Raw genomic sequence first — 19675 nt, 5'->3', positions numbered from 1 at the left:
ACACAACAAGTTTTAACCGATACCACCACCACTTTGCCACAGCAACGCGTGGCCGGGCACAGCTAGTTCAAGTATAAAATGCTTTGTCCATTCTTTCTTGCTTGAAGTTACTCCGGAACTTCCTTCCCAATAAGTATCTACATAGCACCAGCTGTCTTCCTTCAAATCCTTTCTCCAAACCTGTCATTTCTATGAAGCCCCTGGCTGAATTCATTATCTCTTCTTTCAAGTGAAGCCAGAATATAGCCCCATTGGGTTGATTTACACACACTTCTTGTTATTCCTTCCTTCAGTATTGACTGTATCAGTCTACCTTCTCAACACTGCATTACATACAAAGTCATCATTTTGTCTAAGACTGTATTCCATGTGACATATCACACCAATCTAAGCCTTCAATATTTCTATTCAGTTGGGGAGCCAATAGCTTATTATCCATCTATACATTTGGGGATGGTTTATAATAGGGTTTCTGATTCTAAGTGGAAGAAAGTGGAAGAGAATTGAGCCAGGAATGCATTTTTATCTGAAAGGACTGTAAGCTGAGATCTAATACTGAAGACAAGTCCTTGGCAAAGTCATGGTTGTAAGCACTTGCTTTAAAAAATGTTATCAGAGCCTAGAAAAGATGTTTTTAGACTACACCAACACTTATGTTATGCTTTCACACCCATTAAAGTTATATCTATCTCAATATTGCTGCATAAACATGAGTGTGAGCTATCACTACGAATAACAATTTGAATTGAATAATTAGGGTTAATCTGAGTATCTGGGTTCCAAAATCCATAATAACAATCTGATCAAGTGAGAACAAAACCTTCATAAAGATCATATACGACTTCCCTTCATAAGAATCTTTCTTCCCATTTAAGATTATCTTCATTAAGCCTTAATGAGGAAAAGATTAAAACATTATCTGTTCAAGAGTTCATGATTTGATGAAAACGCCAAAGAATTCAGCCACTCTTAAGAACAATGTATTCATATAAGTAGCATAGTGTTTCTAAAATTATACTACAGTATTTAAAATTAAAATGGCATGGACATTGTGGTAATCTAACCTTTGTTTTGTTTTGTACGCAAGACGGAATATTGAAGTATGGAAACACACTTTCAATGCAAAAAACTGCATCGAAGACCTATCTGTTTCAAGCTTTTAGACACATGTTAGCCTAACTCACATGACATTTGCTTGTACAGTAAGCAAGACACTGGAGCTTAATTTTGCAATAACATTTATATCTTACACAGCCTTCAAGAAGCAAATATGCTGATGGGTGCAGCAACAAGTGACTCTTTAGTGATACATAACAGCAGTATCATCTTGTAAAGAATGTTGTATTGCTAACCAGAATATGCTTTCAGATATGCTTGAAGGCATACAACAACAATAATAACGATGGCCCAAAATATGCCCTTGAAATCAGGCCTCTAATCAAAATGGCTGAATATCTTTAGAATGAAATCCAATTGTGAGTACAATTAGAGATCCACTGACTCAACTATTGAAATGTAAACACTATTGCAACTGGAATAGAAGTGAATTTTGGCAATGATGGCATACAGAGAGGTTCCCTTTGGTTACTTTTTCCCACTGTGATGTTTTCTGAGTTGATACAAACAGTTAATGCCTCGTTTCATGCTATTTTGCCAGCACTCAGTCATGCTGGGAATCAGCCAGTCCTGCAAGACTGCACTAGCTGAGAAAGGGTGAGGTTCTGCTGCCTACTGGGAACCACACCTCACTGGTGGGATCAGAACTCCCAAACAAGCTCAGGCATTTCCCAAAGGGAAGCATCTACCATTCACACAGATGCCTTAATGAAGTAATTTCCATGAAAATAGCTGATTTCCAAATCCAAATCCAGCTTGATATACACCAGATTTGTCTGGATTGAAATTTTCTCCCGAGTAAATAAAATTTTCCAAATCTAGCCTATGCACTCCAATTAACATGAGCTAGTGCGCTGGGGGGGGGATACTTTCATGACTGCATTGGTGTCTTTCAGAAGCAATCTTTTTCACTCAGTCTGCTGTATTTTTACTTTGCATCTTTTTCAGTTTTAAATCGATTTTAATTTTTAATGCATTCTTTTAAATGGAATTCTGATGTGCTTTTTAACATTTGTATACACACACACGCCTGCAAGCCCATGCTGGAAGAAAGGCAATGTATACATACACTGAATAAAAATTAATTAAGTAAGGATGAGTTCACACAGGCACAATTAAACTTCATCCTGACATTCTTATTAATTTACAGGGTGCACCCACACTATAAAATTATTGCCATTTAACACCACTTTAGCACTCATGGCTCAATGTTATAGAATATTGAGATTTTTATTTTGGAGGAAACAGCACTCTTTGGTTGAGAAGGAAAAAGACATGTAAAAAACCACAACTCCCACAACTTCATAGCATTGAGACATGTCAGTCAAAGTGGTGTCAAACTGCATTAATTCTACAGTATAGATACACCCTTAATCAAGTGACAACTGGCACATGGAGTAGTCAGTCACTGTAGATCAAATATGATATCTGCACAAGAACTCAATCTTATTGAAACACAAAGGGTTGCATCCAAACTTTGCCATAATTAGAAGAGACTCACTGAACCAAAGGGACTTGATTTCAGTGATCCAACTCAAGATGTGTATCCAAGTTCCAGCTACCGTTTAGAGTCCAGTAAGAGAATAGGAAAGTAAGAGAGGAGTCACAACTTCACTACTTATCGGTAACACCCTCTTCAACAGCGGGGTTGTAGAATGCCCTCACAAAGGAAGCTGGTTTGGCACTTACTTTAATATTATGTTGTACCAAAGATTTTATTTTTTTGAAAAATCCCACTTATTTTCAAACTTGCTCAAACATGTTAATCCATTTTAGATCTTATACTTTATCCCCTCCTCTTTAGGTTTTGTAGTTTGGTTTAATGCTGTCTAACATTTTGCTCGGTTTTGTTTGTAATTGTTTTTGGATTGATCAATGTATTCAGAAAGCTGATTTCAAGACCTGTATTGCAGGTCACCAACAAACATTTTATTAAAAAAAAATACTACCAGTAATTTGCCCTTATGGATACTATCATTTAGTCGTCCTAAATCAAGAAAGGTTTCAAAGGACTGACACCCAATGATCCCACCCCCACTTTGCCTAGTATCCATAGTCTACTACCATTACACATCTCAACATCTTAACAAAATTCTGAATACTGGTTAATCTTAATTAAGGTTTACTGAATGAAGGCAACTCCAAAACCTGGATGATGCAGCTGACTTGTATAATCAATATAGTTAACATTAGGAGTTAGAGTGGAACAGTCATCTGCTAAATAAGAAACACAAAGGATTTCAGTAGATTTTAGTAGCTCTGTATGTCCCCAAAGCAACTGGAAAGACTATCAACATTAATTGTATACAGTAGAGTCTCACTTATCCAACATAAACGGGCCGGCAGAATGTCGGATAAGCAAATATGTTGGATAATAAGGAGAGATTAAGGGAAAGCCTATTAATTATCAAAATAGGTTATGATTTTACAAATTAAGCACCAAAACATCATGTTACACAACAAATTTGACAGAAAAAGTAGTTCAATACACAGTAATGCTATGTAGTAATTACTGTATTTACGAATTTAGCACCAAAATATCATGATGTATTGAAAACATTGACTACAAAAATGCGTTGGATAATCCAGAACGTTGGATAAGCGAGTGTTGGATAAGTGAGACTCTACTGTACCTTAATGCCATCACAAGTGCAAAAGCAATGTTGATAACTGCCATATAAAATCCAGATTATCTACTCTGAACTGGATTATATGGCAGTGTAGAAGGGGCCTATGATACCTAAAAGGTTAACTGAATGTTTTTCACACAGAAAGTTACATTAGTTTCCATGGTTTTGGAAGTAAACAGTAGAACCACAAGAATTGGTCAAAAGTTACTGGTCCAAAAATCCAGTAAGTGCAAGAAGAGAACTAAGACAGATTTCAGTGTATTTTGTATACACCCTTTCCTACATTGCTGCAAGCAATGAGACAAGATTATTGCGCACTGGGGGGGGGGGGGACCTAATGAAATATGAATTTCATTGCCTACCAGCTTCTTGTATGGAATTTCCAAATAGTGGCTTAGAAACACCAAATGTTCACTTGTGTTTGTAAATCAACAATGTATTTTAAGATTGTACAAGTTACCTTGAATCCCTTTTTGACAGAAAGGAGGAATATCAATTCAATAGATAAAAAATAAGTTTTTACATATTACCAATGATAGGCATTTGTATGATTTTTATGTCCCCTTTTGGAAGTTCTTCTTCCAGCATCCTAATGGCGACAAGGCAAGAGTGTTCCAATAAGGAGAGCCAGTATCCCATTCCCTTTTATCTTGACCACACCTGCTCCACCCTCGGGATGGGCTCAATCATATGCAACAGGCACAGCATACATAGCACCTAATCTCAAATATACAATGCCCAAATGAACGGCAATCTCAAGCAGGTCTACACATGTTTGGCTGTAGTACACAAACCACACAGCTCTCATAGTCAAGGTAGGTACTTGTGTAATAGATTTGCATCAACATGCATGTTGCATGCATAGAGGACACATGACAACTCTTCCTGGAACAGCTAGACTGTATTTTTTGCTGTGGAGAAAAAGGCTACTCTCATCTTACATTTTTTGCACAAATACTGAACACAAAATGGTGCTAATTATTATTTTTTAAGATTGTAAAATGTTAATGGTGGCATATATAAGCCCTACCCAGATACACACCCTCCTCTGGGTAGAGGCGGGGTAGACTGACAACTTTACACCACCCAAGGAAAAATCCTGGAGGCAGTATTACTCAAGTAATGCATGGCAAGCAAAACCCTGAATCAAGAAAGATACAAGAGGTACAAAAATCTCTTATTTGAGGGACAGCTTCAAATTAGAGATTGTTTACGCAGACACATGTGTGTGAATGAGTGTGTGTCTGTGTGTGTTGGAGAATGACAGAAAAATAATCTTTATACAATCATTTTGCTCAGATCTAAATAATTAAGCAATTGCCAACATGGGAAGAAAGAGTTCTGCTTTCAACACCTAACAATCCAGTTTCAACAAGCACATGATTCCAATGAAGGCACTCATGAGACAGGAGAGTAAATGCAAAAGGAAAATACTGTGTACCACAATTTATATACTGAAAGAGACTGGACAGCCACTGATATATCCTTCCAACAGGACTATGAGGTAATCCAAACAATAGTAACTTCTGATCTTAATGACACACTGTAAATCTTACAGAAATGAATGCCCTAATGAATACCTTGGACAGGAAGACAGGGAGTGCAGAGATAGAAAAATGTATACTGTGCTATGGCTTATTATATTTACAATGTATTTTCCATGCAGATGCTTTACCGACATATTCCCACTGTCTTTGAGTCAGGATACATCTGGAAAGTGAGTGATCAAAGAAAAGTTGTTTGGGGGCAAAATCGTTTAAATATATCATCATTTTTTTTAAAAAAAAACATGCTTAAAATGTCCTCACACACCGTATTTTTTGCCTCTCCCAGAATATTTTAGTTTCAGGGAATGTTTTCTAACTACATGTATACTGTGTTATCGAAGGCTTTCATGGCCGGGATCACAGGGTTGTTGTATGTCTTTTGGGCTGTGTGGCCATGTTCCAGAAGTATTTCTCCTGACGTTTCGCCCACATCTATGGCAGGCATGTATACTCTTTCCCACTAAAAAAAATCAAAGGTACTCTATTGGACCTAAAGTAGTTGGAGGGGGCATGGAGAAAATGCCCCTTGAGGCCACAGGGGCTACCTTGAGTTTTAAAAACATTTTTAAAGATTCAGTGATCTGGAGACTGAAACCCACCTCAGCATTGTTTAGCTGGCCATTCCTACTGAAAGTTCTCCTGTGGCTTATCTTTGCTAGGGCTAAATAAAATTCCTACAAGAAAGAATTTCAACAGGAATTAATTTGGTTTCATGACTAGCCATTTCTGCTGAAATTAATTCTTCTACACAACCTTTAAGGTAGTGGTTCTCAACCTGTAGGTTCCCAGGTTGACCTTCAACTCCCAGAAATCCTAACAGCTGGTAAACTGGCTGGGATTTCTGGGAGTTGTAAGACCAAAACACCTGGGGACCCACAGGTTGAGAACCACTGCATTAAGGGCACACAAACCTTACACTTTTCAATCTGGTCACCTAATATCTAACACTCATGCCATTCTTATTTCTATAAAAAGTTCCTGATACAATGGGACTTCTATTACCCACTCATTATCACTTCACTGGAGCCCCCACTAGTGCAATGGGTTGAACTCTTGTGTCAGCTGACTGCTGACTTGAAGGTTAAATAGTTGACCTGAAGGTTGCCGGTTCGAATCTAACCTGGGGAGAGTGTGGATGAGCTTCCTCTGTCAGCTCCAGCTTCATATGGGGACATGAGAGAAACCTCCCACAAGTATGGTAAAACATCAAACATCCAGGCATCCCCTGGGCAACATCCGTGCAGACAGCCAATTCTCTCACATCAGAAGCAACTTGCAGTTTCTCAAGTTGCTCCTGACACAGGAAAAAAAAACACTTCAGCATTTCCTACATATATGTTATCACTAGAGCAGTGGTTTCTATCACCAAATTACCCATGTCTAAATTATTTTAAATTACTTTCTAGTCATTTCTTCAAAGCATCCACCCTTCATAACATGTTCCAGTGATTACCTGGGACTTCGGCAACATAACACTGCATTTCACCAGCTGAATGCTTCCCAGTAAATTGGATGCATCCTTACTAAATTACAGGACCCACCATGAACTTCTGCTTGTAACTACCATTGCTGCTTCAAAGAAACATTGCACAGAAATGAACACAAAGTACTGTAACAAGAACATTCAAATAGTCTGGATACTAACACTCTATTTCATTTTCTCCAACAAGATCATTTTGATCATGCTCTGCAAATAGACAGCACAAACGAAAACATGTATCTTCTATCATGAAGACTAGTTGTTGTTTTTTGGGGAAAAAAACTATTATTCATATAAAAGGTAAAGATTTCACATTGACATTAAGTCTAGTTATGTCCGACTCTGGGGGTTGGTGGTCATCTCTATTTCTAAGCCAAAGAGCTGGCGTTGTCTGTAGACGCCTGCAAGGTCATGAGGCCCGCATGACTACATGGCGAGCCACTGAAGTATAGTATCCATATGCTATATTTTAAAAAACCATGAGTTTAAGGTAATGCATTAATCCTTCCAGGGCTGAACTAGCTGTATGATTTATCACTATTGATTTCACGTTGTAACTAAAGAACAAAGAGAGAGGGAAAGCAGGAAACATTCCATTCTGTTGCAAAGTTGCTCAACGCAATATATCAAGAGTGGTATGTGTTAGGTTTGGCTAAAAGACAATTACTTTTCTTAAATTGTCTAATGACAAGTCATGCCTTAGGGCTGGTTCTTGTGGTTGTGTCCTTCACTTTGTTTCTGACTTAGCTATCCTATCACAAGACTTTCTTGAAAGATTTGGGAGTTTTATCTTTGCCTTTCTCTGAGGCTAAGAGAGTACGGTGGTGTCCATGGCTGGGAAGGGATTTAAACCCTGGTCTCCAGAGTCATAGTCCAATGCTCAAACTACGATGTCACATTGATTCTTAGGCCTGGTAAAACAAAACATTCCAACACAGCTAGAATTTTAAAAATGGACTGCCAGCTTGTGTATTCTTTGGGTATCAATTAAGATATCAGCAAAGTCGCACTTGAAATGGCTCTGAATGCAGATTTGAATAGAGATCATTTTTGCTCAATCACTTATCTATTACATCAGTACTTCTCAACATTTGGTACTCCAGATCTTTTGGAATATGATTCCCATGAGCTTCCAAGACCTGGCCACACTGGCTGGGGAGACCCCTTCCTCACAGCTGAACTGGAATTTGAACTGGAATATATGGAAGTGGATTCAGATAACCTAGTTCAAAGCAGATATTGTGGGATTTTCTGCCTTGATATTCTGGGTTATATGGCTGTGTGGAAGGATGAAATCCAAAAATTCTAAAGGCAAGAACCAAGGCACTACACTCCATTGTCTTTGGGTTTTTTTTTTAATATACTCTTGTTATCTGTATCCTTTGGCTGATGAAGCAGCAGCACAGATATATGTATTAGTGCATGCATATCAATCATGGTAAGTCAACATACCACTCTTTTTGAAAACTCTTACACCCGGGAACTCTGCTGGCAATAAGGACCCCATCTATTTTTCTAATAAAAGGCTGGAATGTGGTCTACTTTCTCATTTCTAATTATGACCTAATTATTTCACATGGCCTCACACTGGGACATTTTGGTTTTGGTGTCACTTTCTTGTCTTAACCAATTTCTATGTGAAATGTGGCTGACAATCAGGCATTGCTTTTTACATTTTACTCTGTGATTTTCTCATTAGTCATGGCATATGCAGGACACTCCCTGTTCACAATGCATCTACAGTGCTGGGTTACAGTCTTTGTGTCCATTACTAGCAAAGAACCCTGGTGCATTTGTTCTGGGCAGGGCACTGCTAGCAGAGATGAAGGATCATTGGAAGGAGGGCAGGGTGAGAGAGAGCTCCTATTCAGGAAACAAAGCTGCAATTCTGGTCTTTTTATGATTCTACAGTCTGGTATTCCTACTTGCCTGTGCAAGTTATTGGGTAAGAATGCTTATCACAGCAGATTTTTAACTTGTGTGCACTAATTAATATGGAGGCAGGTTTCCATGCATTTAGAATCTGAATGCAGACCAACCTGGAGGGAAGCTATTAGAGGACAATTTGATTCTAAACTTGGGGAGCATTGTGGCTCGGAGCAAAACTACATTCTAAGTTAAATATAGTATGTCTAACTCAAGAACCTCCCTTTCCTTTTTCACTTAGAAACAAGGCTATGACCTCCAATCCAGATCAAGGCCATAAATAGATAGGAGAGAGGCCTAAGAACAGGGGAGTGGATTCCTTAAATGCCAAAGCTCCCCCTTACTTTTAACGACGTGGGAGGCCAAGAAAATGGTTGTCAGGAAAAGATTTAGAACTCCTTGGGTCTCTAAAAAAATAAAAGGACGCTCAACTGCATGTTATACATTGAATGTGCCATACAGTTGAGCCCTGAACATATCAACTGTGAGGAAGAAAGTCCTCAGTTAAATCTTATTATCAATATTTGCCCTTTCCTCATTAGAAATAGGGCAATTTCACATTGGTCAAGGATTTAATGGAGCTTTCCCCAAACTAGGAATTGCCAGACATGTTGACTTACAATTTCCTTCATCTCACAGCTGATAGGGTCATGTTAGTTGGGTATGATGGAAACTGTAGTCCAGAATATCTAAAGAAACCAGTTTTGGGAAGACTGTTCTATGAAAACCTATTTGCAGACCGCATACGCATGTCCAAGTACCATAATACTGAATGCATTTGTTGATCAAATCCTCGACAGGCTCTGCAGTTACAAAAAGAAAACTAAGAGTGGCAGGATATTCAGAAAATGCAAAGTCCTCTGACCATAGTTCTAACTGGTATGCTCACAAATGCTATGGCACCGATTTTCAGCATTACCAAAGCCATTGTCAAAACAGAAGGAAAAATCACAAACAGACTAGCAATTGTATAATTCTCTGTTGGATGAAGTTCCACAGAAACCAGCATCTTCCTCTGTTCCCAGGATTACAGAAGCTGGGAACATTACAAAGGCAGACGGCTCTCACTCAACCCTTGGGGCAGGGAGAGACTGGCACTGCCATCTGAATAAGATACTAGTTAATAAAATGTACAAAAGATGACATAGAATAAGCCTCAACTAGAACAGGACCACACCCCCAGAGGTAACATATACTGAAACTCAGACTGATGTGCAGCAACTGTATGTGTGTGTATCAACATATAGAATAACTATGTTTTTAAACAGTATTATAAATGTTAAATATTGGGATTATTACAGGAAAAAGGCACCTAAAAGCAATATAGAAAACTGGGAAAACATATTTCAAAGGCAAACACTGTATACCAACACGCTTTTAAAATGGAGTCAGTGTGATTTAGTGGTTTGAGCATTGAATCACAACTCTAGAGAACAGCTTCCAAATCCAAGTTCAGTCATGAAAACCCATGATGTGACCTAAGGCAAGTCGCACTTTCTTGGCTTCAGAAAAAGGCAGGCAAACCACTTCTGAAGACATCTTGACAAGAAAACCCTATGAAAGCCATTACCTGGTCTAGGTGCTTCTAAGAGTTATAGTACGAAAAAGCAACTTTCCCAAGCCCCAAAATGCATTGCTACAATGTGATTATTTGTGAAAGAGCTGGGTAGTGTAATGACTTGAATGCGGGACTGTAACTCTGGAGACTGACTGAATCTCCACTCAGCCATGGAAATCCACTATGTAAACCATACTCACTTAACCTCACAGGAAGGCATCAACAACCCCCTCTGAATACATTTTACCAAGAAATTACCATGATAAGTTTGTTTTCTGTCAGTGAACATCTAGAATGAATTAAATCACTAAAAATGCAAACAAGACATCTTTCCCAGGATCTTTCGCAAATTCAATAGTAATTAAAGTAATTAGAACTTTTCCCCAAGCTAACCAGTGTAAGCCTGTAATCTAATCAACAGGTGCTTTAGGCCTAGATAAATTATCTTTGGAATTTGGAGAAACTGCCCAAGCAATATCAGCACATTCTGCAGAGTCTTAACTTGAAAATCACGAATCCACAAATGACCAGGATGGACATTTTGGAATCATATTTACAGTGGCCAGACTCTTAAGACAGATCTTAGGAACAAAATTATAATTACATGTTATTATGTACCAGACCTGGGGTTAATCTTAGATACAAGAGGAAGCAGAAAATGTAATGTACATGTATTCACATCACACAGCATATGGTCAACTATGTAAGATAGTAACGCACAAAACAGTACTACTACACACACTGATCATTCATCAGTGAAGTGCCCCTATCCAAACCATGTTTGCACAAATGTCAAGGTGTGTAATGATACAAGCATGTCCAAATGTGTCCACTAAATAAAATAAGAAACTAACCCTAGACATACAGACAATGAGAAAGAATAGAAGAAAGCAGGACTACTGTTGCTGTGGTTGTTCTGTACATTTATACAACCATGCACTTGTCAACATTAATTGAAATGTTGGGTGCTTCTACACTGTACAATTACTGCAGCATGATGCCACTAACTGCTATGGTTCAATGCCATAGAATCCCAGTTGTAGTTTGATGACTGACTCTCTTTGGCAAAGAAAGCTAAAGATCTTGGTAAATCTACAGTTTCACAATTCCATAGCACAGAGCCATGGCAATTACAGTGGTGTCAAACTGGACTAATTCTAGCACGTGAACACACCCTTCATAAAATGTATTCCAATTCACAGGTCAAGAGTCTTTGAGTTCCATGTAAGACTATATGGTTTTATTCCTTCAGCATTTCTGTACTTTTAATCTCTGCATGAAAAAGATTCAGTAGGCAAACCCTTTTTCATCAGTGCATCTTCAGAATGGATTTAAATCTGCAAAACTACATCCCTGAATATTCATGATCATTGAATGTATTGTATTTTTAGAATTAAAATATTGCTTTTTGCAAAGTTGTTAGACCAAGTTTTGCACATGGAGAGAAAATGAGAAATATAGTGTAATCCCAACCTACTGACTTGGCAGGATTCTTTTCCTCTCAAGCGTGCTTAGAATTGCTCTGCCAGAAAAGATGTACACAAGACATGTCCTGAACCTACGGTGTTGTTCAGGTAAAGGTTTTGTGGCTGCATGTGGTGTGACATGGCATGAAAGATGCCATGACAATATCTGTCATGGTCCATATACAGACACAAATCACCAAATTGGGCCTACGACTTAGAACAGCCTCTCCCAAATTCATGTGGTCTTCCAGATGGTTGAACTTCAAATCACAGCAGTCTAGTCACCATAGTTAATTGCAGTACAACTTCTGGAGAGCCCCATGTCACCCACACAATCAGTTCCCACCTCTTACCAGACAAGCCATGACTGGCTTGGGGAACCCTAATTAGATGATCCAGCAACCTATCCCAATGCAGTCTCATTCAGGGCAAACTCCTTTCAGTCCCAACTCCCTAATTTATTAAATGGGAATTATCAGTAACACACGGCAAATTAGATCAAGCATCTTCCCACTGGTATGTTTCTATCATATCAAAGTACAGCTTCTGCTTCTTTTGACCTTTAAGTCTCCTGCAAGGTTTCAACCAAGAGCCACACTGCTTGCAAGACTCTGAGAAAGTGTCATCCAACATGGAAATGTTTCCAAATTCAGGTTTCAGTTTGCTCAACAATCTTTCATGCTTATATGGAAAATAAGCTAATAAATAAAAGTACTGTAACTTTTCTGTTGTATTTCTTAGTACAAACTTAATGCACTGTATGTTTAAAATAAACTAAAACGCCTATCTGAAGGCTTGTTGTTGCCTGTTTCTTCTAGTCATTTCTGATCCCTAAGCAAACTTATCAAGGGATTTCCTTGGCATAATTTCTTCAGAGAGGTGTTGCGTATGTCCTTCTCTGAGGTTGAAAGAGTGTGTCTTTCCATGCCCGAGCACATTCTCCAGATTCATAGTCCAACACTCAAACCACTCCACCATGTTGGCTCTCCTATGTGAAGTTATCCTATGAATTTGCCTCCTCCCAACCCCTGGGCAATATGAAACTAGCCCTAAAACTCATGCTTACAAGGTTCTGGTATGGAGAGTCAGGGAGGGGATGAGAAAGGAATGGCTTTCTAAGCACAGAACTCAGAAGGGGAGCTGAAAAACAAAGCATGCTGTTTTACCAGTCGCTCGCAGATGCACGCCCACATGCAAAGCAGAGCCCAGGTTTCGAAAAGTAAACAGCTGTGTTATAAAATGGACTGTGAACTTGGATTGTTATGGTTCATGAAGACAGATCAATCCACCGTTTCCACTCTCACCAGCCAACAAATAATAATTAGGGATCTTTATTGGAACAGCTTCAATCGTCTTTTTAAGGTACAAAGAAAGTATCTCCTTTCTGAGATGCCAAATCTCCCACACCTATTTTTTTAATCTACTGAATGAACCAAACTTTAGTAGGCAAAGCAGCCAGGCTTTCTAAAAGAAAGAATAGGGAAAAAAACTTGTGCAAACTATAAAGCACTTCTAAATAGGAGGAGCTGGGACTCAAATCTCACCTGAAGTTCACACAATTTAAAACAAGTGTGAAACTCATCCACATATTGTTGCAATCAATTTATAGTATTCCTAGCCATTGGTTGCTATGGCTAAGAATACTGAAGTTTACAGTCAAAGAGTATTAAACAGCTTGAGATCCCACAATCCTAAGCATATAGATTATGCAGCAATAAGAGAAATTTAGCAATAAAAGAAATTAATTTTCGAGAGCTACATAATGGTGATTACTTTCACTTCTGAAAACAGAGTGGGGAGCCAAGACAAATAAATGGCATACAAACAAAACAAATGATGACTTCAAGTGAAAGTTATCTCTCATGGAGAAAATAATTTCATGCTAAAGACAATATACAATCTGTGCAGCAACTTCCACATTCCAATATGTATTATATATGAAATAACAAGCCACAACTGTCTTAAACTTCCCTCGAAATGCACTGAATTACAAAGGGGTGGGATTGTAACATCATGATTGAATATAAACTCAGATTTGTATATATTGTAGAATACAAAAGGCTGCTTGGAGCTGTCTGGTGAATTGAGGGGTTGTTTGTGTATATTAAATTTAGGGGGGACTGACAATTTACTTGCCTTTTTAGGCATTTACCCAGGGCTGTAGCGGGGGGGGGGGGGGGGCGTTAGGGGTTCAATCCCCCCCATGAAATTTTTCAGGTTTTAAAGAAAACCTGGTTTACTCATGAATTTTAACTGGTTAACCAAATCTCCATCTGTCTTGAGTGTCTGTTGAAGTTTATCGATGGAGCCTGATTTCAATTTTTTTTTGTGTTATGGAACTATTCTTCATGATTCACTAAAAAAAGTTTCAACACCCCCCCTGAAATTTTTTTCTAGCTATGGCCCTGCATGTAGCTAATACATTTTTAGATTACAATATGCAAAATGTAAGACATCACTCTGGGATGTGCAGTCTAAAAAGTAACTCATCAAACTCTTGATGTTTTTCCTGTCTATCTTACAGCAATGAACTCAAAGTCCTTTCTTCCGGAGGAGAGTTTAAGGAAGAGATAAACTACCCTTATTTCTCAGCTGGAATTCTCCAGTCTTTCCCACAGACTTAAAAGGAGTGCCTTTTATTGGGCGTGGAAGAGCCCAAGATCTTTATCTTGGTAAGCTTAACTGCCACTCTGTAGTCTAGTTGCCAAAGTTAAACAAGAGTACATTTAACAGAGGGCTAAGAGCTCCATGAATGGCAAGCCAAAAATATGTTAATGAGTGCCCGAATTAAACAAATTTCTCTCACTTGAGTCTCTTTGAGATTTTTTTTCTCCAAGGGTGTTCTAATCTTCCCCTAAAGTTTAGCTAACAAACATGAAGAATTGAAGGGACATCTGTAAAATGCAGCTATGCACGATCTGCAACATCTCATTTGCTTTATTTCCCAAGCCTCCGACAAAACCAACTTTGCAGTCACAGTGAGCCCTCAGTATCCACTGTGGTGTGTTTCCAGGACCCCTGTTGCTACCAAATAGAATCCAGAGAGGTGTAGCTTTACAAGGCATTTAGGCTCCCCTGCCAATGTGTGCTCATGTTTCACCAAACCATAACTCTTAGGATCCCATCACGTTGAGTCAGGGCAGTTACAGTGATACCAATCTGCATTCATCCCACAATGTAGATTGCATCCAGGACATGAATGACAACCCTGATTGGGGTTTTAAGATTGGATCTACATTGCTATAATGCACTGCATTACAGGCAGTCCCCAAGCTAGAGACAAGACAGGTTCTGTGGGTTTGTTCTTAAGCTGAATGTGCATGTCAGTCGGAGCAGGTACATTTCATATACATACATATACATATATAAATGTATCTGCTCCTATATATATAAATAGACACACACACACAGAGGTAGGTCACAAAGTTTTTCCTCCTGTGTCATAAAAACATGTATTATATAACAGCAGAAGTTGCTATAGATCATAGCTTGAACTGTCCTCTACACAAACCACCATTCATCATAGTCACCATCAATTTGCACCATCATTTAACCCAGGCATCAAAACCATTTTGGAAAAATTCAGGATTTTGTTTCATGGCCCATGATTTTAAAGCTGTTTTAAGGTCATTCAAGTAATTGAATCTGAAACCACATAAATTTATTATTTATTTATTTACTACATTTATATCCCACTCTTCTCACCCCGAAGGGGACTCAGAACGGCTAAATTGTCTTTCAGAGGTCCAAAAAGACAACCTAGGCAGTTTCAGATTAAATGACTTGAATTGCCTTAAAACATCCTTTAAAATCATGGGTCACAAAGCAAACCCAATTTCTTCTAAAATGTTTTTGATGACGCAAATTGATGATTATGTTGAACTGTAGTTTTGTGTAGAGGACAGTTCAGACTATGATCTGTAGCAACTTCTGTTGTTATAGGTTCATTCATAACATTTTTATGATGCAGGAGGCAAAACCTTTTGACCCACCCCAGTATAAGCTTTGGATATCATAGGGAAGGATTAACACCTCTGTGGAGTTTGTTTTGCTGCCTGTGCCCCTGTTCAGAAGATTTCACCTCCCTTTCTGTCCCTCTGAAAAATGTGGCTTGTTGTGGCAACAAGGGTTGGTGCTAAATCTTCAGCAGAGACCCCTTTTCTCCATGACGACTCTTTCAGGAGTAGATTTCCCATCCTGGGGGTAGGTGTCTCTCACTTCCTGTTGTCCCTCCCCAATTCTTAACTAGGAGTCCTAGGTCAGTTGTACCAACATTCCAGAAGGAAGCGATAAACATTGGCAGTAATCCAGAGACCTCAAAGAGTGTGTTTTTTCCTCTTTAAAAGAAGTCAGTAGTGTTGGGTTGCTGTGAGTTTTCCACACTGTATGGCCATGTTCCAGAAGCATTCTCTCCTGACGCTTCACCCACATCTATGGCAGGCATCATCAGAGGTTGTAAGGTCTGCAGGAAACTAGGCAAGTGGGGTTTATATATCTGTGGAATATCCAGGGTGGGAGAAAAAAAATTCTTGCAATTGACCACCTTGATTAACATTTAATGACCTTGCAGCTTCAAAGCTTCCTGCCTGGGGGATCGTTCATTGGGAGGTGTTAGCTGGCCCTGATTCTTTCCTGTCTGGAATTTCCATTTTTTGAGTCTTGCGCTTTATTTACTGTTCTGATTTTAGAGTATTTTAATACTGGTGGCCAGATTTTGTTCATTTTCATGGTTTCCTCCTTTTTGTTGGAATTGTCCACGTACTTGTGGATTTCAGTGGCTTCTCTGTGTAGTCTGACATGGTGTTTGTTAGGGTGGTCCAGCATTTCTGTGTTCTCAAATAATATGCTGTGTTCAGGTTGGTTCATCAAGTGCTCTGCTATGGCTGACTTCTCTGATTGAATTAGATCCAACAAAGGATCCCCCCAAGCAGGGAGCAGCCAGGCTTGGAAGTTGCAATGCTATTCAATGCTAATCAAGTTTTTTTTTCATGTCAGGAGCGACTTAAGAAATGGATAAAAAGTAATTTACAATAATTTAGACATGGGTAATTTGGTGATAGAGACCACTGTTCTAGTGATAACTTATATGTAGGAAATGCTGAAGTGGTTTTTTTTTCTGTGTCAGGAGCGACTTGAGAAACTGCAAGTCGCTTCTGGTGTGAGAGAATTGGCTGTCTGCACGGACGTTGCCCAGGGGACGCCCGGATGTTTTGATGTTTTTACCATCTTTATGGGAGGCTTCTCTCATGTCCCTGCATGGAGCTGATAGAGGGAGCTCATCCGAACTCTCCTTGGGGTTGGATATGAACCGACAACCTTCAGATCAGCAACCCAACCTTCAAGTCATCAGTTCTGCTGGCACAAGGGTTTAACCCACTGCACCATCAGGGGCTAATCAAGGTGGCCAATTGCAACCCAAACAGACAAGAGTTCTTTCTCCCACCCTGAACATTCCACAGATATATAAACCCCACTTGCCTAGTTTCCAACAGACCTCACAACCTCTGAGGATGCCTGCCATAGATGTGGGCGAAACGTCAGGAGAGAATGCTTCTGGAACATGGCCACAGAGTCCGGAAAACTCATAACAACCCAGTGATTCCAGCCATGAAACCCTTCGAAAACACATTCAGTAATGTAGATTTGAGTTTAATTTTTGGCCAGAGGATCGGGGCACTTACACGTAGCCGTCGGAGCTGTGGTCCCCACCGTAGGTTTTCTGGACGTAGTACATCTTGTGGGTATGGCTGCTGCTTCCTCCTCCACCACCACCACCACCACCTCCGCCTCCTCCTCCTCCTCCGCCCATCATGTAGGGGTTCATCTCGTAGCGCATGTCGGGCCCGGACTCAGTTCGAATCATCCTGCCCAAGGTGTTGAGCCTCGGGTGGGAGCCCCCGCCGCCATTCATGCTCATCTTGAAGCCTCAATCTCTTCTCCGCTCAGAACCACAAAAGCATGAACTTCCTCTCCAAACGATGGGCGGAGGAGGGTCCTGGTGCCTCTCCCTCTCTCTAGTGGAAACAAAGCCAAGAAAGGAGCGAGTCAAGGTCCGAAAAGTTGTTACAAGTTGAAGAAAGGAAGGGAGGGAGTAGAGAAGTCGGAGGAACCTTTTGAGAGGAAGAAAAAGAGAGAGAAGCTGACTGAAAAGGCACCCAGGTGAGAAGGCGGCTCCTGCGGCTGGCAATGGCTGTTTTCTGAGAAAGAGGAGGAGGCTTTGGAAGACTCCGCCCTCATGGCACCGGGAAAGCCGCACCTTTTGGACGGCTTTGAAAAGAAACCCAGCCCAAACCTGGGCGTGGAGGCGAAGGCTGGACGAGTCCAACTTTCGCTTCTCCACAAAACGACGCTGTGTGAAAGACAGTCTTGGCTACCGCCCTCCTCTTTTCCCTCCTTTCCTTTACCTGGGCCCAACCCAGAGGCAACGCGGAGGAAGCCAAGGCCGCGCCCGCTCTTCACAACAAGAAGCCTTTGAAAGGCGCGCCAAGAGGGCTGGCCCAAGAAAGTCTGGCTGCCAGGCCCTTTCGCCCCTGAGGAAGTGGCCCAGGGAGCAAGCAGTGGGTTTTCTCACACACAAACATATACACCAGGGGTCCCCAAACTTTTTAAGGAGAGGGCCGGTCCACAATCCTTCAGACTGTTGAGGGGCCGAATTATCATTTGAAAAAAAATACAAATTCCTATGCATACTGCACATGTCTTATTTGTAGTGCAACAACAACAACAACGAAAGAACAATACAAATACAATATTTAAAAATGAAAACAATTTTAACCAACATAAACCTATTAGGATTTCAGTGGAAAGTGTGGGCCTGCTACTGGCCAATGAGATAGTCAAGTTAGTTAGGATTGTTGTTGTTGTTGTGTGCCTTCAAGTCATGTCAGACTTTGGCCGAGCCTGTCTAAAATTAATTATTTATTTACTGCATTTATTTACTACATTTATATCCCACCCTTCTCACCTCAAAGGGGACTCAGAGCAGCTGTATGTATATACAATATATTATATTATTAGCATAACACAATATTAGCATTATGTATTACTATATTGAACTATACCACTATACTATTATATAATATCTAATATATAACATATAATTAATATTGTTATATGGTATTACTATTAGTATTATATTGTATAACATAAGATTATTATCAATATTATATGTATATACAATATATTATATTATTAAAATGGATATAAAAATATTATAAAACTGAGGGCGGGGGCCAGGTAAATGACCTTGGAGGGCCTTAGTTTGGGGACCCCTGATATACACACACATTTAAGTTGCAGGTCTCACACATAGAATTATAGAATAATAGAGTCGAAAGAGACCTAATGGGCCATCCAGTCCAACCCCGTCAAGAAGCAGGAAATCGCATTCAAAGCACCCCCGACAGATGGCCATCCAGCCTCTGTTTAAAAGCCTCCAAAGATAGAGCCTCCACCACACTCGGGGGGGGGGGGAGTTCCACTGTTATACAGCTCTCACAGTGAGGAAATTCGTCCAGATGTTCAAGTGAAATCTCCTTTCCTGCAGTTTAAAGCCATTTTTCCACGTCCTAGTCACCAAGGCAGCAGAAAACAAGCTTTCTCCTTCCTCCCTATGACTTCCCTGGATCACCAGCCTTCAGATATCTATAAAAGAAAACTCACTAAAATTGGATAAAAGGTAAAGGTAAAGGTTTCCCCTGATGTTAAGTCCAATCATGTCTGACTCTGAGGGTTGGTGCTCATCTCCATTTCTAAGCCGAAGAGCCGGCGTTGTCCGTAGACACCTCCAAGGTCATGTGGCTGGCATGACTGCATGGAGCGCCGTTACCTTCCCGCTGGAGCGGTACCTGTTGATCTACTCACATTTGCATGTTTTCGAACTGCTAGGTTGGCAGAAGCTGGAGCTAACAGCAGGCGCTCACTCCACTCCCGGAGGTTGAACCTGGGACCTT

The 19675-nt window shown here is 40.0% G+C and overlaps 1 protein-coding gene across 3 annotated transcripts in view; it reads right to left on the bottom strand.

Moving 5' to 3' along the window:
- Positions 1-17891, bottom strand: part of dsp (desmoplakin) — a 64526-nt gene extending 46635 nt beyond the window's left edge. The window contains exon 1 of one of the 3 annotated variants that reach the window (XM_062977705.1): positions 17405-17891. In XM_062977705.1, the coding sequence (XP_062833775.1) occupies positions 17405-17640 (236 nt within the window). In that variant the 5' untranslated portion in view covers positions 17641-17891. The remainder of the gene's footprint in view (positions 1-17404) is intronic. The other 2 variants (XM_062977704.1, XM_008114975.2) reach the window with 2 other exon arrangements.
- Positions 17892-19675: the final 1784 nt, after the last annotated feature.

The sequence above is a fragment of the Anolis carolinensis genome, chromosome 4 (genome assembly GCF_035594765.1).
Source record: "Anolis carolinensis isolate JA03-04 chromosome 4, rAnoCar3.1.pri, whole genome shotgun sequence".
In the NCBI taxonomy this organism is placed as follows: domain Eukaryota; kingdom Metazoa; phylum Chordata; class Lepidosauria; order Squamata; family Dactyloidae; genus Anolis; species Anolis carolinensis.
The sequence above is the reverse complement of the archived record's forward strand: the minus strand, read 5'-3'. Positions and strand labels throughout refer to the sequence as shown.